The sequence below is a fragment of the Triticum dicoccoides genome, chromosome 2A (assembly GCF_002162155.2).
Source record: "Triticum dicoccoides isolate Atlit2015 ecotype Zavitan chromosome 2A, WEW_v2.0, whole genome shotgun sequence".
NCBI lineage: Eukaryota > Viridiplantae > Streptophyta > Magnoliopsida > Poales > Poaceae > Triticum > Triticum dicoccoides.
The window spans coordinates 200,430,135-200,457,230 of record NC_041382.1 but is presented as its reverse complement, the minus strand read 5'-3'; the positions used below and the strand labels follow the sequence as shown (position 1 = coordinate 200,457,230).

General features: G+C 44.6%; 1 protein-coding gene across 1 annotated transcript; it reads left to right on the top strand.

Moving 5' to 3' along the window:
* The first annotated feature begins 11,128 nt into the window (after window positions 1-11,128).
* On the top strand, window positions 11,129-19,469 carry LOC119354191 (eukaryotic translation initiation factor 4G-like). Its single transcript, XM_037620897.1, has 12 exons — window positions 11,129-11,281; window positions 11,425-11,627; window positions 11,740-11,915; window positions 12,022-12,165; window positions 12,342-12,406; window positions 12,513-12,572; window positions 12,835-14,289; window positions 14,383-14,584; window positions 14,670-17,490; window positions 18,204-18,398; window positions 18,473-18,820; window positions 18,979-19,469. Exons 2-11 carry the CDS (start codon window positions 11,473-11,475, stop codon window positions 18,804-18,806), a joined length of 5,607 nt encoding a protein of 1,868 aa, XP_037476794.1. The 5' UTR covers window positions 11,129-11,281; window positions 11,425-11,472; the 3' UTR covers window positions 18,807-18,820; window positions 18,979-19,469.
* The last annotated feature ends 7,627 nt before the right edge of the window (window positions 19,470-27,096 follow it).

Below are 27,096 nucleotides of genomic sequence, written 5' to 3'. Positions count from 1 at the left end.
TGTCTACTTAATGAAACACAAGTCTGAGACCTTTGAAAGGTTCAAGGAATTTCAGAGTGAGGTTGAGAATCAACGTGACAGGAAAATCAAGTTCCTGCGATCAGATTGTGGAGGAGAATACTTGAGTCACGAATTTGGCACACACTTAAGAAAATGTGGAATAGTTTCACAACTCACGCCGCCTGGAACACCTCAGCGTAATGGTGTGTCAGAACGTCGTAATCGCACTCTATTAGATATGGTGCGATCTATGATGTCTCTTACCGATTTACCGCTATCATTTTGGGGCTATGCTTTAGAGACTGCCGCATTCACTTTAAATAGGGCTCCGTCGAAATCCGTTGAGATGACACCGTATGAATTATGGTTTGGGAAGAAACCTAAGCTGTCATTTCTAAAAGTTTGGGGATGCGATGCTTATGTCAAGAAACTTCAACCTGAAAAGCTCGAACCCAAGTCGGAAAAATGCGTCTTCATAGGATACCCTAAAGAAACCATTGGGTATACCTTCTACCTCAGATCCGAAGGCAAGATCTTTGTTGCCAAGAATGGATCCTTTCTAGAGAAGGAGTTTCTCTCGAAAGAAGTAAGTGGGAGGAAAGTAGAACTTGATGAAGTATTACCTCTTGAACCGGAAAGTGGCGCAACTTAGGAAAATGTTCCTGTGGTGTCTGCACCAATTAGAGAGTAAGTTAATGATAATGATTAAGATACTTCTGATCAAGCTCCTACTGAAATTCGAAGGTCCACAAGGACACGTTCCGCACCAGAATGGTACGACAACTCTGTCTTGGAAATCATGTTGTTAGACAACGGTGAACCTTCGAACTATGAAGAAGCGATGGTGGGCCCGGATTCCGACAAATGGCTGGAAGCCATGAAATTCGAGATAGGATCCATGTATGAAAACGAAGTATGGACTTTGACTGACTTGCCCGTTGAGCGGCGAGCCATAGAAAATAAATGGATCTTTAAGAAGAAGACAGACGCGGATACTAATGTGACCATCTATAAAGCTCGGCTTGTCGCTAAGGGTTATCGACAAGTTCAAGGGGTTGACTACGATGAGACTTTCTCACCGATAGCGAAGCTAAAGTCCGTCCGAATCATGTTAGCAATTGCCGCATTCTATGATTATGAGATACGGCAAATGGACGTCAAAACGGCATTCCTTAATGGTTTCCTTAAGGAAGAATTGTATATGATGCAGCCAAAAGGTTTTGTCGATACTAAGAATGCTGACAAGGTGTGCAAGCTCCAACGCTCGATTTACGGGCTGGTGCAAGCATCTCGGAGTTGGAACATTCGCTTTGATGAGATGATCAAAGCGTTTGGGTTTATGCAGACTTATGGAGAAGCCTGCGTTTACAAGAAAGTGACTGGGAGCTCTGTAGCATTTCTCATATTATATGTAGATGACATACTTTTGATGGGAAATGATATAAAGCTTTTGGACAGCATTAAGGCCTACTTGAATAAGAGTTTTTCAATGAATGACCTTGGAGAAGCTGCTTATATATTATGCATCAAGATCTATAGAGATAGATCAAGACGCCTCATAGGTCTTTCACAAAGCACATACCTTGATAAGATATTGAAGAAGTTCAATATGGATCAGTCTAAGAAGGGGTTCTTGCCTGTGTTGCAAGGTGTGAAATTGAGCTCAGCTCAATGTCCGACCACGGCAGAAGATATAGAAGAGATGAGTGTCATCCCCTATGCCTCAGCCATAGGTTCTATTATGTATGCCATGCTGTGTACCAGACCTGATGTAAACCTTGCCGTAAGTTTGGTAGGTAGGTACCAAAGTAATCCCGGCAAGGAACACTGGACAGCGGTCAAGAATATCCTGAAGTACCTGAAAAGGACTAAGGAAATGTTTCTCGTTTATGGAGGTGACGAAGAGCTCGTCGTAAAGGGTTACGTCGATGCTAGCTTCGACACAAATCTGGATGACTCTAAGTCACAAACCGGATACGTGTATATTTTGAATGGTGGGACAGTAAGCTGGTGCAGTTGCAAGCAGAGCATCGTGGCGGGATCTACATGTGAAGCGGAGTACATGGCAGCCTCGGAGGCAGCGCATGAAGCAATTTGGGTGAAGGAGTTCATCACCGACCTAGGAGTCATACCCAATGCGTCGGGGCCGATCAAACTCTTCTGTGACAACATTGGAGCTATTGCACTTGCCAAGGAGCCCAGGTTTCACAAGAAGACAAGGCACATCAAGCATCGCTTCAACTCCATTCGTGAAAATGTTCAAGATGGAGACATAGATATTTGTAAAGTACATACGGACCTGAATGTAGCAGATCCGTTGACTAAACCTCTCCCTAGAGCAAAACATGATCAACACCAGAATTCCATGGGTGTTCGATTCATCACAATGTAACTAGATTATTGACTCTAGTGCAAGTGGGAGACTGTTGGAAATATGCCCTAGAGGCAATAATAAAAGGATTATTATTATATTTCCTTGTTCATGATAATTGTCTTTTATTCATGCTATAATTGTGTTATCCGGAAATCGTAATACATGTGTGAATACATAGACACCAACATGTCCCTAGTAAGCCTCTAGTTGACTAGCTCGTCGATCAATAGATAGTCATGGTTTCCTGACTATGGACATTGGATGTCATTGATAACGAGATCACATCATTAGGAGAATGATGTGATGGACAAGACCCAATCCTAAACTTAGCACAAGATCGTATAGTTCGTTTGCTAGAGTTTTTCCAATGTCAAGTATCTTTTCCTTAGATCATGAGATCGTGTAACTCCCGGATGCCGTATGAGTGCTTTGGGTGTACCAAACGTCACAACGTAACTGGGTGACTATAAAGGTATACTATGGGTATCTCCGAAAGTGTCTGTTGGGTTGACACGGATCAAGACTGGGATTTGTCACTCCGTATGACGGAGAGGTATCTCTGGGCCCACTCGGTAATGCATCATCACAATGAGCTCAAAGTGACCAAGTGTCTGGTCACGGGATCATGCATTACGGTACGAGTAAAGTGACTTGCCGGTAACGAGATTGAACGAGGTATTGGGATACGGACGATCGAATCTCGGGCAAGTAACGTACCAATTGACAAAGGGAATTGTATACGGGGTTGCTTGAATCCTCGACATCGTGGTTCATCCGATGAGATCATCGAGGAGCATGTGGGAGCCAACATGGGTATCTAGATCCCGCTGTTGGTTATTGACCGGAGAGCCATCTCGGTCATGTCCACATGTCTCCCGAACCCGTAGGGTCTACACACTTAAGGTTCGGTGACGCTAGGGTTGTAGAGATATGAATATGCAGTAACCCGAAAGTTGTTCGGAGTCCCGGATGAGATCTTGGACGTCACGAGGAGTTCCGGAATGGTCCGGAGGTGAAGAATTATATATAGGAAGTGCAGTTTCAGCCATCGGGAGAGTTTCGGGGGTCACCGGTATTGTACCGGGACCACCGGAAGGGTCCCGGGGGTCCACCGGGTGGGGCCACCCATCCCGGAGGGGCCCATGGGCTAAAGTGGGGAGGGGAACCAGCCCATAGTGGGCTGGTGCGCCCCCCTTGGCCCACCCCATGCGCCTAGGGTTGGGAACCCTAGGGTGGGGGGCGCCCCACCTGGCTTGGGGGGCACTCCACCCCTTGGCCGCCGCCCCCCTAGGAGATCCCATCTCCTAGGGCCGGCGCACCCCCTAGGGGGGCCTATATAAAGGGGGGGAGGGAGGGGCAGCCGTACGCTTGAGTCTTGGCGCTTCCCTCTCCCCTGCTACACCTCTCCCTCTCGCAGTAGAACGGCGAAGCCCTGCTGCGGTGACCCCTGCATCCACCACCACGCCGTCGTGCTGCTGGATCTTCATCAACCTCTCCTCCCCCCTTGCTGGATCAAGAAGGAGGAGACGTCACGCTGACCGTACGTGTGTTGAACACGGAGGTGCCGTCTGTTCGGCGCTAGGATCTCCGGTGATTTGGATCACGTTGAGTACGACTTCCTCATCCCCGTTCTTTGAACGCTTCCGCGCGTGATCTACAAAGGTATGTAGATGCAATCCGATCACTCGTTGCTAGATGAACTCATATATGGATCTTGGTGAAACCGTAGGAAATTTTTTGTTTTCTGCAACGTTTCCCAACACTAAAATATCAAGTAGTCATCATATTGAGCTAGCCAAACGTTCATAACATCTGCATCTGCTCCTGCAATAGGTTTGTCACCTAGCGGTGCATCAAGGACATAATTCTTCTGTGTAGCAATGAGGATAAACCTCAGATCACGGATCCAATCCGCATCATTGCTACTAACGTCTTTCAACTTAGTTTTCTCTAGGAACATATCAAAAATAAAACAGGGGAGCTAAACGTGAGCTATTGATCTACAACATAGATATGCTAATACTACTAGGACTAAGTTCATGATAAATTTAAGTTCAATTAATCATATTACTTAAGAACTCCCACTTAGATAGACATCCCTCTAATCCTCTAAGTGATCACGTGATCCAAATCAACTAAACCATAACCGATCATCACGTGAAATGGAGTAGCTTTCAATGGTGAACATCACTATGTTGATCATATCTACTATATGATTCACGCTCGACCTTTCGGTCTCAGTGTTCCGAGGCCATATCTGCATATGCTAGGCTCGTCAAGTTTAACCTGAGTATTCTGTGTGTGCAAAACTAGCTTGCACCCATTGTAGATGGACGTAGAGCTTATCACATCCAATCATCACGTGGTGTCTGGGCACGACGAACTTTGACAACGGTGCATACTCAGGGAGAACACTTTATCTTGAAATTTAGTGAGAGACCATCTTATAGTGCTACCGTCAATCAAATCAAGATAAGATGCATAAAAGATAAACATCACATGCAATCAATATAAGTGATATGATATGGCCATCATCATCTTGTGCTTGTGATCTTCATCTCCGAAGCACCTTCATGATCACCATCGTCACCGGCGTGACACCTTGATCTCCATCGTAGCATCGTTGTCGTCTCGCCAATCTTATGCTTCCACGACTATCGCTACCGCTTAGTGATAAAGTAAAGCGACAACCATATGGCTCCGGCCAGTTGCCGATAACTCGGTTACAAAACATGATCATATCATACAATAAAATTTAGCATCATGTCTTGACCATATCACATCACAACATGCCCTGCAAAAACAAGTTAGACGTCCTCTACTTTGTTTGTTGCAAGTTTTACGTGGCTGCTACTGGGCTTAGCAAGAACCGTTCTTACCTACGCATCAAAACCACAACGATAGTTTGTCAAGTTGGTGTTATTTTAACCTTCGCAAGGACCGGGCATAGCCACACTCGGTTCAACTAAAGTTGGAGAAACTGACACCCGCCAGCCACCTGTGTGCAAAGCACGTCGGTAGAACCAGTCTCGCGTAAGCATACGCGTAATGTCGGTCCGGGCTGCTTCATCCAACAATACCGCCGAACCAAAGTATGACATGCTGGTAAGCAGTATGACTTATGTCGCCCACAACTCACTTATGTTCTACTCGTGCATATAACATCTACGCATAAAACCTGGCTCGGATGCCACTGTTGGGGAACGTAGTAATTTCAAAAATTTCCTACACACACGCAGGATCATGGTGATGCATAGCAACAAGAGGGGAGAGTGTTGTCTACGTACCCTCGTAAATCGTTCGCGGAAGCGTTATATCAACGCGGTTGATGTAGTCGTACGTCTTCACGATCCGACCGATCCAAGTACCGAAAGCACGACACCTCCGAGTTCTACACACGTTCGGCTCGGTGACGTCCTCGCCTTCTCGATCCAGCAAGAGGGGCGAAGTAGTAGATGAGTACCGGTAGCACGACGGTGTGGTGACGGTGTTGGTGAAGAACAATCTCCGCAGGGCTTCGCCTAAGCACTATGAAAACTATGACGGAGGATAAACTAGAGGGGACGGGGTTGCTGGCACACGGCTTGGTGTTTCTTGATGTGTCTTGGGTGCTAGACCTACCCCTCTAGCCTTGGGGTCGAAACTTGGCGTAAAAGCCTCCACAAAGTCGGTTTCACCCGAAAGGCAAGAGTCCTTCTCGGACTCCGGGGCCATATGCCAGGGTTCCCGGCGTCTGGACCCAGACGCCAGGGACCCTGGCGTCTGGCCCCTGGACTCCGCAAAACTTCCTTTTGCGCTTTCCAAAAACCTTGTGGGCTTTCCCCTTTGGCCCAAATAAAGTGTTATCGTACCCAAACATTTCGGGAAACATCCGGAACCCCTTCCGGTGAATTCCGGAACCCTTCCGGAGATCAAACACTACTATCCACATATCAATCTTTACTTCCGGACCATTCCAAAGTTCCTCGTCATATCCGTGATCTCATCCGAAACTCTGAACAACATTCGGTCACCAACATACATAACTCATAGTACTAATAGTACTATATCGTCAACGAGCGTTAAGCGTGCGGACCCTACGGGTTCGAGAACTATGTAGACATGACCAAGACACCTCTCTGGTCAATAACCAATAGCGGGACCTGGATGCCCATATTGGCTCCTACATATTCTATGAAGATCTTTATCGGTCAGATCGCATAACAACATACGTTGTTCCCTTTGTCATTGGTATGTTACTTGCCCAAGATTCGATCGTCGGTATCTCAATACCTAGTTCAATCTCGTTACCGGCAAGTCTCTTTACTCGTTCCGTAATACATCATCCCACAACTAACTCATTAGTTGCAATGCTTGCAAGGCTTATAGTGATGTGCATTACCGAGTGGGCCTAGAGATACCTCTTCGACAATCGGAGTGACAAATCCTAACCTTGAAATACGCCAACCCAACAAGTACCTTCAGAGACACCTGTAGAGCACCTTTATAATCACCCAGTTACCTTGTGACGTTTGGTAGCACACAAAATGTTCCTCCGATAAACGGGAGTTGCATAATCTGATAGTCATAGGAACATGTATAAGTCATGAAGAAAGCAACAGCAACAAACTAAACGATCAAGTGCTAAGCTAACGGAATGGGTCAAGTCAATCACATCATTCCCCTAATGATGTGATCCCGTTAATCAAATGACAACTCTTTGTCTATGGCTAGGAAACATAACCATCTTTGATCAACGAGCTAGTCAAGTAGAGGCATACTAGTGACACTCTGTTTGTCTATGTATTCACACATGTATCATGTTTCCAGTTAATACAATTCTAGCATGAATAATAAACATTTATCATGATATAAGGAAATAAATAATAACTTTATTATTGCCTCTAGGGCATATTTCCTTCAGGATATGTCGAGTTCACCAAACCAGGAGATACCTACTCCATCTAGTGAGGAATTCGTTGTAATTCCTGAACCCACCATTGTGATGGAACACGTTGAGAATCCTATTGAGGGTGACAATGGAACTCCTGTGAGGAGTAAGAGACAGAGGATTGCAAAGTCCTTTGGTGATGATTTCATTGTGTACCTTGTGGATGACACACCCAGGACTATTTCAGAAGCCTATGCATCTCTTGATGCTGACTACTGGAAGGAAGCTGTTCGTAGCGAGATGGATTCCATCTTAGCTAACGGAACCTGGGAGATCACTGACCGTCCTTATGGGTGCAAACCTGTAGGATGTAAGTGGGTGTTCAAGAAGAAGCTTAGACCTGATGGTATGATTGAAAAGTACAAGGCACAGCTCGTGGCTAAGGGTTATACCCAGAAAGAAGGTGAAGACTTCTTTGATACTTACTCACTCGTGGCTAGACTGACCACAATTCAGGTGCTACTATCACTGGCTGCCTCACATGGTCTTCTCATTCATCAAATGGACGTTAAGACAACTTTCCTCAATGGAGAGTTGAAGAAGGAAATTTACATGGATCAGCCAGATGGTTTTGTAGTACCTAGTCAGGAAGGAAAGATGTGCAAGTTATTAAAGTCTTTATATGGCCTTAAACAAGCCCTCCTAAGGAGTGGCATGAGAAGTTCGAAAGAACGTTAACTGCTGCCGGCTTTGTAGTAAATGATGGTGACAAGTGTGTGTACTATCGCCATGGCGGGGGCGAAGGAGTTATTCTTTGTCTGTATGTCGATGACATATTGATCTTTGGAACCAAACTTGATTTAATCAAGGAGGTTAAGAATTTCTTATCTCGCTGTTTTGAGATGAAGGATATAGGAGAAGCTGATGTTATCTTAAACATCAAGCTGTTGAGAGATGATAATGGTGGGATCACACTGCTTCAGTCTCACTATGTGGAAAAGGTCTTGAGTCATTTTGGGTATAGCGACTGCATGCCTTCTCCAACTCCATATGATGTTAGTGTGTTGCTTCGAAAGAATCAACGGACTACTAGAGTTCAACTGAGGTATTCTCAGATTATTGGCTCACTTATGTATTTGGCAGTGCCACGAGGCCTGACATCTCGTTTGCTGTGAGCAAGCTGAGTCGGTTTGTGTCAAAACCGGGGGATGATCATTGGCATGCGCTTGAGAGAGTTATGCGCTATTTGAAAGGCATCGCGAGCTATGGGATTCACTACACCGGGTATCCAAGGGTACTGGAGGGTTATAGTGACTCAAACTGGATATCTGATGCGGATGAGATTAAGGCCACAAGTGATTATGTTTTTACGCTTGGTGGTGGCACTGTTTATTGGAAGTCTTGCAACAAGATCATCTTAACGAGGTCAACTATGGAAGCAGAACTCACAACATTAGACACTGCCACTGTTGAAGCAGAGTGGCTTCGTGAGCTCTTGATGGACTTACCTATGGTTGAAAAACCAATACTCCCTATCCCGATGAACTGTGATAATCAAACTATGATCGTCAAGATAAACAGTTCTAAGGACAATATGAAGTCCTCAAGGCATTTGAAGAGGAGACAAAAATCTGTCAGAAAATTGAGGAACTCCGAAGTTATTACGTTGGATTATATCCAAACGTCGAAAAATTTGGCAGATCCCTTCACAAAGGGTCTATCACGTAATGTGATAGATAATGCATCGATGGAGATGAGACTGAGACCCATCGCATGAGTTGTCCATAGTGGTAACCCATTCTATGTGATCGGAGATCCCGTGAAGTAGAAGTGGGAGACAAACTGTTAGTCAGCTGGAAGGAGAGTATCCCTATATTAACTATCCCACTCCATGAAGATGCAATACTCTCCTGATATGCATGGCAGATTGATACTTATCTTAATGTGTTCTAAGTGGCTTATTCGGGTAAGCAGAGATGTTGTCCCGTGGAACATCTTCTGATGAACACATCTATATGAATTGCCTGTTAACGTCGCAGTTTGTGAGAATTGGGTGTTCTCTAATAAATTCATGAAAAGGCCCTGGAGTACGACGTATACGCTCCACCCGCGGGGAAGCCTTGCGGCAGCCCAGTATCGGTCAAGAATTTGTGTGAAACTAGTCTCGCAGAAAACTTGTAGTTCAAGGCATAGTCCACTATTTAAGTTGTGATCAAGTGTAGCATAAATCTCTAAGTGGAAGTTCAACTTCACAGTCTCCACTAAGCACCGGTATATAAACAATGTTTTGGAACCAAATGGTGAGATGTGCCAGTGAGACTTTGTGAGGGATTGTTGGAATTTGCTAATGGGCTTTTGGCCCAAAGCTCAGTTAAAATTCTGAAATTCTCTTGGCCCATTCACGCACACATGTGAGTGGAGTGAGTGAGGCTAAAGTTTAGTCCCACCTCATAAGTTGAGAGAGAGTTGCACCTCTTTATAAGGTGAGCTCTTCTACCACTTGTATGAGCATGAGAAGAGGAGACCTACACGCGCACTCCTCCTCCTCGCTCGCCTCACCACGCCACGCCTCGTAACGACGCGTCGCGGGTTGCGGGATTGAGCCGAACTGAGGACAGAGCTATGCACGTTGTGTTTACTCCCACGACCAACCCGGTCCGCACTATATAGTCAGGCAGACGTCTACCCTAGCCGCCGCCGCCGCTTCGTATGGTTTCTCACCATCGTTCCAGATCATTGCGCCGCCAAGCAAGTCTTCTACATCTCTTCTTTCGGCGTGCACCGGGAGAAGGGACAGCAGGCCTCCGAAACTCCGCCTCTCGTGATCCTGTACGGGAGAGGGGCGATCAGGTTTTTGGGGAGCGCACTCGCGCGACTGCTGGCAGCGACAACTTCACGAACGACGACTTCTTCCCCGATCTCGGCAACCTCATCCTCGACGACATGGGCAACAACGTCAACGCCGGCGGTGCTGCTCCCGCTGCACCGTATGTGATTCTATCCTTCCTGTTCGAGATCGTGGTAGAATTCATGTTTCTAGTATGTGCCCTAGATGTGATCTGTTCATCTACTATGCTAGTTCGCATGATTAGTTCAATCTTTGCTACTGTAATCATGATTTATCTTCTGTTTATTCGAATTAAATCTCGTAGTAATTTGCTCATATTTCCAACACATTGAATATAATGGTATTGATTTGTTATTGTATATGTTAATTTTTTTTTATAAACTTTGTCAAAGTTTGTAAAGCTTGAATTTGATCAAAACTAATATGCAGAGTAAATAAAATCAAAGGAAGTATGTCCGAACTTTAATAAATTCCGTCATGTTTGATACAATTTGTCTAGTTTATTTAAATTCGTTTGAAATATATGCGGATAGTTTTGAATGGCCGGATCCGAAACAAAAAAAGGTGCGCGCCGCACCGGCACGGTCCCCGCCGGTCCACTGAAGGACAAACGTTGGAGATGCCCTTATATAATTATTAAATGTTTTTTTCGAGGGAAATATAGTTAAATGCTTTCATCATTTATAGTACAAAGTAACCATAAGGAGCACGAGCAGGAGAAAAGAGGGTCCGGAGCGCACACGCGTGCCTAGCCTACTACTCCAGCGAGTACACGGGCGGCTAGTAGAGTCCTAGTAGAGGCCAAGGCGAGCGACCAAAGCGGCGCCCCGGAGGAACGCCAGCCATCCAATCGCATCTGATCTGACCTCCTTGACCTGACCGCTCAAGGGTCTCTCTCTCTCCTAACCGGAACTAAATCAAATTAAATTAAATTAAATCGAAATCAGTTGGGGATTAGCAGTCGAGATTTCCGGTTGCTTATTTCGTCGGTAATTCCAACTCGTATCGCCCCCGATTTGCTGCCCTGCCCTACTACTTGTGCCCGACGTGTCACCTCTCCCCTTCGCTTCGCTCCCACTTCTCCCCCCACCCCTCCAACCCAAACCCATCTCAGCTCGTCCGTCCCCCTCGTCTTCGCCACTGGACACGACCGCAAACCCTAGGCGCCGCCGCCCTCCGAGGCCCCAAGGTACGCCCGCCGCCGACCACCTAGACAGGCCCGTCGCGCCGTGTGGCGGCCCCGGGCCAGGGTTGTTCCTTTTCGTTTCGTTTTCGTGCGCGGGCGGATTTCCCGGCGATTTATTTCTGGGTGGTTCGTTGTGATTGGATCAGGGGAATTAAACTAGGAGGAGGAGGAGATCGGAAGGGAAGAGCGGATTTATGTCCCAGCGAGGGGACAGGGGCGAGGGGCACGCGAGGAGACCCGGCGGCCGCTCTAACAGCTTCGGCGGCCACCGCGGAGGCGGAGTCGGCGGCGCGGGCAAGGGCGCCGGGGGCCCCTCCGGCGGCCAGCCTCCCCTCTCATCCAACCGCAGGTACCTGCCGTTCGACCCCCTTTTCTCCTGATGATTCCGTGATGCTATGTGATTTGATCCTATGATGACGGAGAAGCTAGGGTTTTAATGTGACCTTGGATCTCGATTGCAGCTTCAGGAAGCCTGGCAATGGCCATGGCGGTCACCAGAGGGTGGTGAACCAGCCAGACACCACTGGCTTCCAGCCCGCCCCGGCACCTGGGCCCCTGCAGACGCCTCCGCGCCCTCCCGTGCCTCAGAATGCGCCTGTCCATGTTCCTGTCTCCGCGCCACGGCCCCAGCATCATGGTGATTCCACGGCCCATTCTGCTGTGTCGTTGCATTGCAATTGGAACGAAGCAAAACTGCTAATTGACGTGTTTTTGTTGTTTGCATGCATGTTCTCAATGTGCAGATTCACCCGGATTGCAAGCACCCTCCATGTCACCTGCCAGTGAAAATCCAACATATATACCCCTGCCAAAGAATATTCCTCGGGCTGGCCCCAAGGCACCACCAAAGAGCTCCAATGCACCGGCTCCTCAGGGTGCGCCAAAAGGTTTGGTTCACTTCTCCTTTTGCACTTTAGAAATTGTATATATGCGATGACTAACATGTGCTGTGACCATCTGTGGTGGTGGTGCGCACCTTCTCTATAGATCATTGTTCGGATAGTAGACATGTTTGCCTGGTAACATTCTGCTGTTTTGTTTGTGTTCTTTTTTTTTGTTTCAGGGGAATCATCAAAGGGATTTAACTTGCAGTTTGGTAGTATAAACATGAACATGAATGGTCTCCCGGTATGTTGCGTTCCCTATCTTTTCCAGCTTGCATCTTGAGGTTCAAATTTCTTCAGTTTCTGGTTCTTTTCTGACTTGTTCTAATTTACAAAAAACTTCTGTGTAGCAATTTCCTGCTAGGACAAGCTCAGCTCCTCCCAATTTGGATGAGCAGAAACGTAATCAGGTATCTTGTACTTATTCCCTGCGTAATTATTTCTTATTTTATGTTAGCTATATGCATAGCTGTTCTTTAGAGGCAGTCAATATTTGCTGGATGTACCGTGCTGTAGAAAATTATCTTTGTTCCTGTGAATTATCTAGTTTCTGGAGCCTTTAAACAAGTGTTTTTCTTGTTTATGTCTATTTAATATATTGTAACGGTAGTCTTTTTAGGTTTCAACGTTTGAAAAGAATCTATTTTCACGTTATCTTTCCATGCTCTTCAGGTACTTTCAGATGGACCTAAGGTTGCACCATCTATGCCTATACCACCAGCTCTAAAACAGCCACATCCCACGCCACAGCAGCAGCAGCATCCCCCACCACAGCAGCTGCTGCAGCAGCAGCATCCCTCGTCCCAGCAGCAGCATCATCCCCTGCCGCAGCAGCAGCATCATTCCCAGCCGCAGCAGCAGCAGCAACAGCCCCCACCACAGCAGCAACCACTGCCACAGCAACAGCAAACGAGGAAAGATGCTCTTGTTCCATCCCAAGTGAAGAGAGATGTGCATGTTTCTCCTTCAATTCAGAATTTTGCGCCACAGAGGCCCTCTGTTCAACCTTTACCGGGGATGGGCATGCCGATGCATTTTCACCATCAACAACAAACAGTCCCATTACAGTTTGGTGGTCACAATCAGGGAGTTGTCCCAAGCTCAATGCAGATGCCCATTGGATTGTCTGGTGGCAATGCATCCCAGGTTCAGCAGCAGATGTATGTCCAAAATATGCAGCAACAATTGCATCAGCAAATGATGCATCAAGGACAAACCATGATGTATCCGTCTGTTGCTCATACAATCCCTCCTCAATTGGGCAATGTTAATTTGAACATGGCTACACAGTATCCTCAGCAACAGCAGAATAAGCTTGTTGCTCCCCGAAAGAGCAGTAATATCAAAATTACTGATCCAAATACTAACAAAGAAGTGGTGCTCGGGCGGCCTTCACCTAATGTAGCAATGCAACCGCAGCAAGTCAGTGGTGTTGCAACTCAACCTATGGTTTACTATACTAATCCACAGCAGACCTCGTATAACCAGTCAGGTACGTATTACTCCGGCACTGCTGGTGTTGTTCCCACTGGATCACAGGGCAGGTTTAGTTATCCTGCCACCCAAGCTGGTCAATCAATTCCATTCATGAACCCATCTATGTCAAATACTGTTCCTGCCAGCCACAAGGACAACATAGCTGGGCCTGCAACATCTGGTCAGTCCCAACTCATAGGCAAACCACAAGGTGGGTTGCACATGGAGAAACCTGTTCCCTCGGTCAAGATAAGTATGCCTGCAGGTAGATCAGATGCTTCTAAGTTCAGGGTCGCTGACCATGCGGTACAACATCGACAAAAGGATAATGAAGTTAATTCTGGTGCTATGGTTTCGAATAAACCAGTTATTGAGAAGGAGAGTAAGGCACCATCTATCCCAGAGAAGCATTCCAAGGAAAGTACAGCACCATCTGCCGTGGAGAAGCATCCCACCACGGTGACTCCACCCTTACCGATTCAAGCTGCAAAGTCAGAAACTGATGCAGCGACATATTCTGGTGCAAATTCACCCTCATTCTTGACCGGAGCTGATGAAAAGAAAGAATCCCTTCCAATAACTAATTCACTTAAGGATAACAAGAAAAATGCAACTAGAAATGACACAAAGAATTTGCCACAACAACCACAGGTACTCTTTTCTCGTTTCCTATTCCTAGCACTGTTTTTGCATTTTAGCACATGTTTTCTTTGCTTAACATACTCACACATTGCATCCATTCAGCCTGCTTCCCCTGCCGAAGAGTTGAAGGGGCAAACTTCTGTGAAGGTTGGAGATGATGTGGTTGGTCACATGGAAACAAAGAGCTTCGATAGTGAACATGTGGATTTAGCCAGAAAGGGTTCAGGCTTGACATCAGCAACATCTGGAAGTAGTATTTCTCCTATTCTTGGTAAAAGTGAAGCTGACAGCACATCAGTAAATGGTATGCACTCTATTTTTTAAAAAGTTAATGAAAGAATTGATGAATTGTCTCTCTTTTCGATTTTCTAACATGCTTGCATTGCCAGCTGCTGATGTTCCTGCCACGGTAATCAGCTCTGCAAAATTGTCCTCTGCGAGCAGTGGGGAGCCCCAAGCAGTAGAAAGCTTAGGTGTTGCTGCTGTTAAATCTAAGGAGATTGAAATAACTCACCAAATTTCACCTGAATCTGGTGATGTCAAAATTATGCCTGATTCTACTGAAAATGAATCGCATGACTGCATGGTGGACTTGGCTGAGCAGGCATCATTGGCAACTTCAAAGCCTGGTAATTCAGATGCAACTTCTTTTGTAACTGACCCGCAAGAGCTACCCAAGGAGTGCACAACATCTGTACCGGAGGAGCACGGTTTGATGAATACATCACCTAATAAGGATACTGAAACTTTATCAGCTTCTGTGGATGCCAATGATGTGTCTGAGGCCAATTCTGGAACCTCATCAGAGTCTACCAGCCAAATTGCCAATGATAAAGATATCAGAAGTAGCATTCAGGAAACCGGATTAGCTGTTTCCGGTATTACTCCTGGCATGTTGCCTGTGAATCATTCAGTTGCATCTGAGGGGCAAGTGAAACATGCAGATGGAGCGAAGGATGAGTCAAGCACTGAGCAATCAAGTGCCGCACCAACAGGTTCTGTTAGACCCTTATCAAGGGAAAAACCTACTGCAGAGCTTACCCGAACGAAGTCTGCAGCTGGGAGAAAGAAGAAGCGGAAGGAAATGCTTTCAAAAGCTGATGCTGCTGGGACCTCAGATCTTTACAATGCATACAAAGGACCACAAGAACAGTCTGAGAGTGTTGCCACATCAGAGGGTGCTGATAGTTCTTCAACAGTCGACGGGACACATGTGCTGCCTGAGGAATCAGAAAGGGAGGCGATGTGCGAGGATGACGGAAAGAAAAAAGTTGAGCCGGATGATTGGGAGGATGCAGCAGACATGTCTACTCCAAAGCTGGAAAGTTCGGACTCTGGAAACCAGGCTAGTGCAGTTCAACTGCCAGATTCTGATATGACTGAAGCTAATGGCCGAAAGAAATATTCTCGTGATTTTCTGCTAACTTTTGCACATCAGTATTCTAGTCTTCCTGTTGGCATCCGGATGGATACTGTCACTAGTACGCTATTCAAAGATTTGGCAGGAAAATCCTATGTTATTGATCGGGAACCTCACCCAAGTTCTGCAAGGGGATCTGATAGACCAACATCTCGTGGTGATCGCCGTGGTCCTGCTATGGATGATGATAAGTGGTTAAAATCAGGTGTTCCTTACAGTCCTAACCGTGATGCCCACATGGACTTGACAAACGGCCCAGCAACGAATTACCGTGGCGGCCCAGGAGGCACTCATGGTGTTTTGAGGAATCCACGTGCTGCACTTCTTGTGGGACCACAATCCAATGCTCCTCAAGTACCCCGCAGTGGCTCTGATGCAGATAGATGGCAGCAAAAGGGTCTGATCCCATCTCCTGTTACACCCATGCAAGTAATGCACAAAGCCGAGAAAAAGTATGTTGTCGGCAAAGTTTCTGATGAGGAGCAGGCAAAGCAGAGGCAGCTGAAAGCCATTCTGAATAAACTGACCCCACAAAACTTTGACAAGCTTTTTGAACAAGTGAAAGAGGTGAACATTGACAATGTGTCAACTCTTACTGGGGTGATTTCACAGATATTTGACAAAGCATTGATGGAACCAACTTTCTGTGAAATGTACGCCAACTTCTGTTCCCATTTGGCTGGTGCACTGCCAGACTTTAGTGAGGACAATGAAAAGATTACATTCAAGAGACTGCTATTGAACAAGTGCCAAGAGGAGTTTGAGAGGGGTGAAAGAGAGGAAGCTGAAGCAGATAAAACGGAGGAGGAAGGTGAGATTAAGCAAACGAAAGAGGAAAGGGAAGAAAAGAGAGTTAAAGCTCGAAGGCGCATGCTGGGTAATATTAGGTTGATTGGAGAATTGTACAAAAAGAGGATGCTGACAGAGCGCATCATGCATGAATGCATCAAAAAATTGTTGGGAAATTATCAGAATCCAGATGAGGAGAACATTGAAGCACTATGCAAATTGATGAGTACAATTGGAGAGATGATAGATCATCCAAAGGCTAAGGAACATATGGATGCATATTTTGATAGAATGCGCAACCTGTCAACCAGTCAACTGATATCTTCCCGTGTTAGATTCCTGCTCAGAGATTCAATCGATCTCAGGAAGAACAAATGGCAGCAAAGGCGTAAAGTGGATGGCCCCAAGAAGATCGATGAGGTTCACAGGGATGCAGCTCAGGAAAGACATGCTCAATCTCAATCGAGTAGGTCTCGTGGTCCAGTCGTTAGTTCTCTTCCAAGAAGAGGGGCACCCTCTATGGATTACGGCTCCCGTGGCTCAGCAGCACCATTGGTATCTCCAGGTCCTCAGCAACGAGGGCGTGGATTTGGTAATCAAGATATTCGGTATGAGCAGGAAAGGCATCAGTTTGATAGAACTGTTCCCCTTCCCCAGCGTTCTGTGAAGGACGAAGCTATCACTCTTGGACCACAAGGTGGCCTTGCTAGGGGTATGTCTTTAAGAGGGCAGCCACCGGTATCAAATTCTGAACTTCCTAGTGTTGTTGACCAGCGCAGGATTGTATCTGGTCCTAATGGGTACAATTCTGTGCCTTCAACAACAAGAGAAGACACTAGCTCTAGAATTCCAGATCGATTTTCTGGGAGAATAGCACCTGCTGCACAATCTGCTAGTTCTTCACACAGACCTGCCAGCCAGGAGGGTCGTTCAGGAAATAAATCATACTCCGAGGAGGAATTGAGAGAGAAATCTATTGCAACCATCCGGGAATATTATAGGTAATACTTTCTAACTAAGTGTTTGTACAAGATATTTCTTCAGCACACACCTGACTTGAGCTTAGATATTATAGGTTATACTTTCAAGGTGATGCCTGTCTTACTATTTAAGGTCTATTATTTTCTTTGTAACACATACTCCCTCCGTCCGAAAATACTTGTCATCAAAATGAATAAAAAGGGATGTATCTAGAACTAATATACGTATAGATACATCCCCTTTTATTCATTTTGATAATAAGTATTTCCGGACGGAGGGAGTAGATGATAATAATGTGCTACTATCGGCAACTGGTAATTTGTTGTAGTACTGCTGCTGTGAGACTAGGACGTCATGATTTTGTGTTGTTAGACTCTTAGTACTTCCTACCAGCTCTTTCTCGCGTCTCTGCAAATCTCAAAGTTTATTGTTGTGAAATTCTCGTGAACGAGGTTGTGGTGGCAACTTTTTGCCAAGGGTCCAAATTCAACACCTTAGAATCAGAAAGGATACAACTTTACTTTTCATAAAATATATAGACCCTACCACAAAATGGAGTGTATATAACCACTTCCTAATAATTTTACTTCAACTTGTAAGTCTGTATTTTATTTACGAATGAATATTTGGGATTTTTTGTTGTTGAGTAGTGGTCTCTCTGTTTTCTTCTGAAAAAGTATTAACGTGCCAAGTTTCCATTATGTCGTGTGCTAACATGTTATTGTTTTGGCAGTGCGAAAGATGAAAAGGAAGTTGCATTGTGTATTGAAGAGTTGAATGCTCCGAGCTTCTATCCTTCTCTTGTATCACTTTGGGTAAATGATTCCTTTGAGAGGAAAGATATGGAAAGAGAGTTGTTGGCAAAGCTCTTTGTCGGGCTTTACAACGGTGGATATAATTTATTGAGCAAGCCACAGCTTATTGTGGGGTGAGTTCCTTTGTTCTTGCATTGCCCATTGATGCTCACTGGTGAGTGCTGGCTGACTTTGACCATATTTGTAGGCTTTCATCTGTTCTTGCTTCATTGGAAGATGCTCTAAGTGATTCTCCAAGAGCGGCAGAGTATCTTGGACGACTTCTTGCAAGGTTTGTGGTGGAGAAGATACTGGTTTTGCAAGACGTAGGTAAATTGATTGAAGAAGGCGGAGAGGAGCCTGGACACCTTGTGCAGGAAGGCATCGCAGCTGATGTCCTAGGGGCAGTCTTGGAGTGGATCAAAACAGAAAAGGGGGATTCCTTCTTGAAGGAGGCCAAGACTAGCTCCAATCTCAAGTTGGAGGATTTCAGACCGCAGCATCTTAAGAGGTCAAAGTTGGATGCCTTCATGTTGACATAAGTGTTTGTTGCTAGGTAAGCCGTTCTAGTACAGGCAGGCGTCTTAGAATTGCATACCAGTTAGCTCTTTTCTGTTGGTGATAGAATAATAATCAGCTAGAGTACATGCATGAATGTGAATGAATATCGTGGGTGTCAAATTACAAAGATCTAACTTGATGTCTTATCCTCAGCTTATTACCAATTCATGGGTGTTGTCGCCAAGGAGTTGATCCCATATCTTTGCACCCAGCCACCCCACCTTTTTGATCGAAACAACTGCAAATATACCCATCAGATGCTTGCTAGGCGACCATTGTATTCGAGGAGCCCCTTCCTACTGTGAAGTGAAGAAGATGTATTCCTTTCTACTATTGAGACTTGTTAGTGGTGGTAAATTATTGTTGCGGATGGACACTGGTTGTCGCAGGCAGCTGGATGCTATTTCGAGTTGGCTCCCGTGCGTGTCTGTCTGGGAATATTTTTGTGATCATGGAGGGGTAGAGGTTAGTTAACCAAATATTTGTCGGGACTAGGAGGAACACTAGGGTTCGACTTGATGCCTCCAGTGGCTTCTGGCCAATATCCTTTGTGATCAGACTTTAATACTCGGTTAACTTGGCGGCATTTTCCTCATGTCATATTATCATCTTGTTTATATACAAGTCGCTGCTATTTTTTTGTATCGTTTTATTTACTTATCTGGGCTATCGTCTGGTTAGGCTGCGCTCTCCATGTCTGTTGTTTCTCAACTGTCCTCTCTTTTCTCTTGCTTTCTTCTCACATGTGATGCATCATATATGCGATTAAAAATAAACTTTGCACTATAAAAGACACATAAGAACTTGGGAGTGCTGGACCATTTGCCTCACTTTTTGCGGTGGTTATTATTGACCCATTGTTGTTCTATCAATCTTAGACAACAAACATGACCATATAGTTGGAATTAATTACAATTTGCAATTAGGGGAAAATCTCCCCTTGCCCAAACAGTCTCCCTTGATCTCTTGGAACCGACGTTCCCTCGAAGGATCGTCGTGTCTCTTCATATCATATAAGGGGCTCATGTAACCATTGACAAAGACAGGTATTTCACTTTTCAATCTCAAACACGTTATCTCGTGTAACCATTGACAAAGACTATTTCACTTTTCAATCTCAAACACGTTATCTCGTGTAACCATTGACAAAGACAGGTATTATCACGCACGTAGAACAACCAGCGAGAGCAAAAGAAACAATAGAGAAAGGAGAATAGAGGGAGCACTCGCTGCCGGTGAGATGCCTAGCCTCGTTTCCTTCTTCCTCTGCCTGATCCGCGAGGATGGTCGTCGCTACCATGGAGTGGGTGGACTCCGGCGTTTCCGTCGCCGGATGCAAGCCATCCGTCAGTTCGGCCGCAACGCCGTTGGACGTGGCGCTCTTGGCAGCCATCGCGCCGCTGGACGCGCCCACGGCGGTGCTCCTTGCGCCCGTGGCTAGGCGCCCATGGGGCTCGACCCCTGGCTAGTGGTCGGCTCGAGCGCCTCCATGGTGCCCCTGGGTCTTCGCCTCCACCACCTCCTCCGCCGGCCGCGTGGCTCGCGCCGTCGACGCCAACGCCCGCCGCCGGCCCACCCGGCTACATCCTTGTGCCGATGCGCGCCGTCGTGAACGAGGAGGAGGCCCTCGCCTTCGTCTCCGCACCAACCGGCGCCTCCGGAGTCGTCCGCCTTGGAGCTAGCATGGAGGGCGCCGACGCCACCGCCACGCCTCAACAGGAGACGGTCGCGGGCTCGAGCAGCCGCACTGAGCAGTGCTTCGGCCGGCTCTTCGGCTCCGGCGAGCCTCGGCCTTTGCCAGCGCCGCGCCACCAGGAGCCCGCCTGGATCCCGTCGTCGTTGAATCTTCTTTGGACGAGGAGAGCTCGACGGTGCGGCACCGTTGATCACCGAGCCACGAGAGGATGCAGCGGCGGCCTCTCCCACCCGTTGGCGGCGCCGTCCAGTGATGGGGATCAAGCATAGGGGGTGCAGGTGTCGGATAGTCTTACCCTCATCCGATCGGTAAATCCTATTTGACGTTGCAGGAGCCGGTTAACGTGCATTTTCGTTAACGGGCGCCTGCAGCGCACATCGCCCCCCGCGAGCTGGGCCGGCCCGGTTAATTTTTTCTGCTTTGTTAATTTGCAAGAATCAGTGAGGTAGGTGGCACTCGAACCCGCGACCTACAGATTTAAAGTACACCGCTGTAACAATCGAACCACCTCCTTGGGACGTGACAAAATACCTTCTTTTCTATAGATTTACTTATCGTTTTTCGTACGATTTTGTTTGTTTTTTTCTTTTTTCTTTCTTTATTCCCACACTTTTTGATAAATGATAAACGCATGATTTTTTTTCAATTTCCCTTTTTTTTTGTAAAATCGATGAACTAATTTTCAATTCTTGAACTTTTTTCGAATTTGATGAACTTTTTTCCAAATTTTATGTACTTTCTTTCAAATCGATGAACTTTTTTTTCAAATTTGATGAACTTTTTTCAAACCAATGAATTTTTTTTTATGGATTTGGTGATTTTTTTTTTCAAATTGGATGAACATTTTTAAAAATTGATGATTTGTTTGCAAATCATATGAACTTTTTTCAAAATCAATGATTTGTTTGCAAATCATATGAACTTTTTTCAAAATCAATGATTTTTTTTTCAAATTTGTGAACTTTTATTCGGATTTGATGAACTTTTTTCAAATTCTGTGAACTGTTTTCAAAATTGATGAATATTTTTTAAAATTTGTGAAAAAATCGAATAGATGATTTTTTTCATAATCGATGAACTTTTTTTCGAATTTGTGAAATATTCTACAAAATCGATGAACTTTTTTGAACCCCATGAACTTTTTCAAAAAACTGAACTGTTTTTTCCATACTGGTGAACTTTTTCTATAGCAATTCTATGATTTTTTTTTAATTTTACGTTTTTCTTTTTTCAAATGATTCATATGTGTCCAAAATATATGTTGTACTAAACGAAGTGTTACATAAAGCAGTTTTAGCATCTTAGAGAACAAAGCCATCTTGATCTATTGGTTGTCTTGCCAAGTCGTCAGCGCACCGATGCTTGTTTGAATCCCGTTCCATCCATTTGCTAACCCCTTTTTCTCTTCGCATTTTTTTTCGCAGATTTCTGGGCCGGCCCAATTGGCGTCGCGCGCGGGCGCCAGTTAGGCTTAGCGGCGCTGAATGTGCCGAATAGGAGCTCCCCATGCGATCCGTCCCTTCCCTCTCTTATGCGGCGTGGCCGCGCGTGGGCTGGCCAAAGGCCGTGCAGGCCCAGGCCCAGGCGCCTGCGTGATCTCCAGCTGCCTCCTCTGTGGCTACGGAAATTCATTTTTTTTCTATTTCATTAGTCATTAGTACTAATTATTGTATTAGTGCAGTTTTAAACTATAATTAGTACTGTTTAGTACCTAGTTTGACAGCTACTCACTTTCTAGTCCAGTTCTAGATTTAATCTAGGTTAGGACTTGTGTAATTATTAGTGTGTTTATATTAGAGGTAAATACACCAGCAGTCATAAAACTTGCAGACGACATTCAGTTTGATGCATAAACTTGTAAAATACGTGTTTTTGTCATCTAACTTGTCATTTTGTTCATATACAGTGTTTTCTATCGTATCCGTCCGTATCCCACGCACATGTGGCGTGCCAACGTTGCGGGAGGCCCACTGTCAATGGCTGAGGGTTATCCGAATCACTCAACCAACTGATGTTTGACGATTATTACACGCAGTTAGCTTTATATAATATGGACAGTAGCGAATGAAGTAGAAATTAAAACGGGAAAAGCTATGCAAAAAAGGGATAGCCTCGGTTAAAACCTACTGACTAGCTCGCCGCATGTGCAATCAAAGAGTTATACACAATTTATCTTTTGTATTCTTCACTCTTTTTTTCTATGTAAGAAAATAACTTATATTCTAGATAAACTTTTCGGACAAATCAACTAAACCTTTTTATGAATTTGAACAATACTAAATTTGCAAATATAGTGCAGAATGAATGTACAAACTTTTTTATGGACAAATCAACTAAAGTTTTGTTTAAATACGAATAATTTTAACTTAAATAATCTAGTGCAGAATGAATGCACGTATTTTTTTTTGGAAAAATCAACGGAAATTGCGTTCGAATTTCAATAATTTTAAGTTTTTAAATCTAGATAAAGGAAAATATAGGTCAACATTCATGTACGTAAATTTTTCGCACAAATCAACTATTTTTTTGAATTCGATTTGTTACAAATTTAAAAATCTAGATAAAAGAAGATATAGTGCAGAATAAATGTACGTAAATTTCTTTCAGGAAAATCAGCGGAATATTTTGTTTGAATTTGAATAATTTTAAATTTGAAAATCTTGGTAAAAGAAAAATATAGTTCAGCTGATTTGTCCACAAGAAATTTAAAATTTGAATAATTTTATACTTGAAAAAAATTGTTCACTCAAACAGAATGATCCCATTCTCTCTGTGATAATATGCAGATGTCATGGCGAATTTCTATTCCCGGCGTAGTTTTCTTAAATAGAACAAGATTAATAATAACATACACATGAACAATTCTATTCCCTGCGTGAACATTGTTTTTGGAAATGCGTGGACATTTTTGAAATGCAACTTACGCTTTTTCATTACACAAATGCTTTTTACAATGTTTTTTTAAATGTCACGTACTTTTTTTTACAACGTATGGCATTTTTTAAACATCACAACAACAAAATATAAGTTTTTTTCTTACATCAATTTATTCCTGCGGGAAATAACACAACATGTTTTTAGTTTTCATTTACTCCTTTGTTGGCTGAGTGAACATTGTATTAAAAAAGGTTTTCGTCTGTTTGTTTCACATGAATTTGTTCTTAGTCGAGTGGCTAGTGCAGTTATCTTTTATTGTGGAGGACGTTGGTTCGAGTCTCCTGGTGCTATTTCTTAATCCTCTTTTTTTTGGAAGACACTATGTGCTGAGATGTCCGTAATTAAATAAAAATCGAGGTTGTTTTTTTCTCAAAAGAAAGGTAATGTGTGGCTCACGCAACGCCTCAACACTCACAGCCAGTGAAGTGTGGGCCGTATTCACAGCCAGTGATGTGTGGGCCGTATTTATGCTGAGACACCACGTGAGCACGAGATACAGTTGGATACATAAGAAGTGACCGTATTTGCACGCATAGGCAAGTTATATGACCGTAATGACATATTTTGTAACTTTGAGTACTAAACTGAACATCAGATGCAAGTCCTATGACCGCCACTGATATTACCTCTTTATATCATGCAATGATTGATAATATAAAAAAAGTACCGGATTTCATCCGGGAAGAATGACATGTTCCATATGTTTATCACATATCAAGTTCTCTTGAACATGTTTTTGCGATCGAGATCATCTTCTCTCGCATATACCAAACTTACAAATTTTTGAATATTTCTCCCTCCTTAAATATGAATTGTAGCATACACGAGGTAATGGCAATGTAGCCCATTATTGTAAGATCTAAGTGATCTTCAATGTGTTATGTTTACACAATTGAGGTTGAGAATTTTTCAAGTTTTTCACTTGAGTATCAAATTTTTGCATTCTTATTACAGAACCATGACGGTTTTTAATTTACCACCTGTAAATTAACTATCTCTGGTTCCTCATGTAGGCAAAGATGACCGCCAAAGAGTTTGAGGAGCTTGCCCTCAATGGCCACAACTATCCTACATGGGCTATGGACATCAAGATCAGTCTTGCATCTCGTGGGATTGCACGTGCAATTCAGCCTCTGAGTCTCCTCTCCCGGCTGGAGCCGAGCCGCTGACAGAACAACAAAACTATGCTGCTTTATTCATCATAAGGTACCATATTCATCCAAATCTCAAGTCTGAATATTTATAGGAGGAATCTCCTAGTACTCTTGATAAGGACATCAATACCATTGTTACACCCACAACCCCTACTGCTATACATACTGGACCAATTACTAGATCTCGCGCACGCCAATTAAATTATCAGGTACTTTCGTTTCTTAGTAATGATTCTGATGTTCATGAGAATATGATGCTGCCTAAATTGGATACATTTGTTTTGCTTACAAATGAAGGGCATGGCATGGATAAGAGGGATGAACACTGGAGCAAGACCAAGCATGAAGATGATGGCATGCGCAAGGGGATCCAGAATGGAATTACAAGTGACGATTTCAGGACTTTGAAGCCACCATAAGGAGTGCATGAAGCCTTGGACGAAATATACAAGATGCCACTTCATAAATTTTGTCGAGAGACTATTCTAGGTGCCGCGTCACCTTATTATTGGGCCAGGCCCATGTATTTTCGAAGTACTTAAGTATAGGCTGTTTTTAGAGTCCGTATGTGTGGGGAAACAAGAGTTAGGGTTGGTTTTCGACCCCTCCTCCAAGGGCCACGAAATTCCCCCCTCTTCCTCCATATATACAACACTTAGGGCGTCGTTTTGACTTTGGGTTTTGTTTAGATTAAAAGTTCGCCATAGCTGCAACTTCGCGTACTTCGTTTGTGCCCAACGACTAGACCAAGACGTCACAGAACCCCACCTTCATCAATAAAGCCTTCCTCTTATATTCGCAATATCCGGATTGCAATTTAAATTCTTGCTTGTTCTTCGTTGCTTGCAGGAAATAAACCCTCGTGGTCAGGTTGATCGTGCTTTGGCGTGGTCAATAACCTCTCGGAGTTGGTTTAGCGATTGCTAAGGCGCTACGTCCTCGCACGTTCGTAGTCGGATCGTCAAAGTCGACTTCCACCAAAACGATAGCCACCATCTCATTAAAAGATCGGGCCCCTCGCCTCTATCAAGTGGTATCAGATTTTCAGGTTGCTTGGTGAGATTTTATAGTTTTTCGTAGTTTAGATCGAGTCTATTCTTCATACCTACAGTCCACGAAAAAACCACAAAAAATTAGGGTTAGTTCATCATATCTGAACCAATCTGAGCCATTGCATAATCTTTTTAGGGTTTTGCATTGTTGAGTTTGCGGTTGCATCGTCGTGTCTAGTTGCTGGTCTTAGTGTCTAGTCCTTTAGAGTTTCGAGTTCTGTTCACAAGTAGTCACGCCGCCGCCGCATCATCATCATCACCGCTGCCATATACCACCATCATCGTCACCGCTGCCATATACCACCATTGTCATCACTGCTGCCATATACCACCATCGCCATCGCCGCTTCCATATACCACATATCCACCGCCATCACGCCAATCCGAGTCCACCTGCAACATATATCCGCCACCAGTCCGAGTTCCACCAGATTCATCACCGCCACCAGTCCGAGTTCCACCAGATTCATCTCTGCCACCAGTCCTAGTCCGAGTCCAATATTTTGTTACTCTGTTTTGGATTTCCAGATCACGCGATACTCCAAGTCGTGATAGAGTAGGACTCCTGAACTTTCGTGCTACCCGCAGAAGAAAAATAGTTCCAAACTAAAAAAAACTAAGTCTGGAAAATTCTGGCTAGGCAGTTTTTGGACCATTTGTAGACTTTTTCGATTTTTTTTTGCTGCGGAGCAAAAAATAGAGGAAAAAAAGTGCAAAAGAAAAAGTAAAAAAAGAATTTTTTTTTCAGAGCATGCTCCTCCCTTGTTTACGTGCAACGTCGTGATTTTGTTAGTGTTCTAGGCTCGCGTCTCTAGCACGGTCTAGCCTAGGACCAGCACAGTACCGTCGTTGAGCGTTTATTCAACTTTGCATCTCTGATTTGATTATTGCTGACCATTTTTGCTACCATATTATAAGCCTTCCCAGCTCCACATACATCTACGTCGTGCGTTTGACTCTCCCTGGTAATCGCTCTATCCAAGCTTTAAGAGTTTTGACTACGACGGATGCCGATCACCGCCTGCTGCTGGGTAAGAACCGATAAGAATTTGAGATTTGCTTGACGGATTTGTGACACCCACCACCACCTCTTGTTAGTAGTTTGTAGGATCATATTCTTGTGTGTTTCTATTGCTGCTAACCATGGCAGGATCACAAGCCGACGAGACTGACTGGGAGAACATGACGAATAAGGAGTTGCATGATAAATTTCAGCAAATGATGAGTGGATAGGTGCAAGATGTGCTAAACAAATTTGAAGAGGCCATGGAGAAGAAAGATGGCAGGGACAAGACGTTCGAAACAAAGCTCGATAACAAATTTAATGAATTGCTCGCGTGTCTTCCACCACCACCACCGGCTGCCCCTAACGCACCTCTACAACAACAACAACGTCACTTTCCAAATCAAGTGGGACGAGCACAACGCGTTC

Bases quoted from the DNA above. Each gene is read 5' to 3' on its own strand.
- LOC119354191 (XM_037620897.1), top strand. From the start codon at position 11,473: ATGTCCCAGCGAGGGGACAGGGGCGAGGGGCACGCGAGGAGACCCGGC. The intron at 12,407-12,512 runs GTATGTTGCGTT...ACTTCTGTGTAG, and splicing joins TGAACATGAATGGTCTCCCG to CAATTTCCTGCTAGGACAAG. The intron at 14,585-14,669 runs GTATGCACTCTA...TTGCATTGCCAG, and splicing joins TGACAGCACATCAGTAAATG to CTGCTGATGTTCCTGCCACG.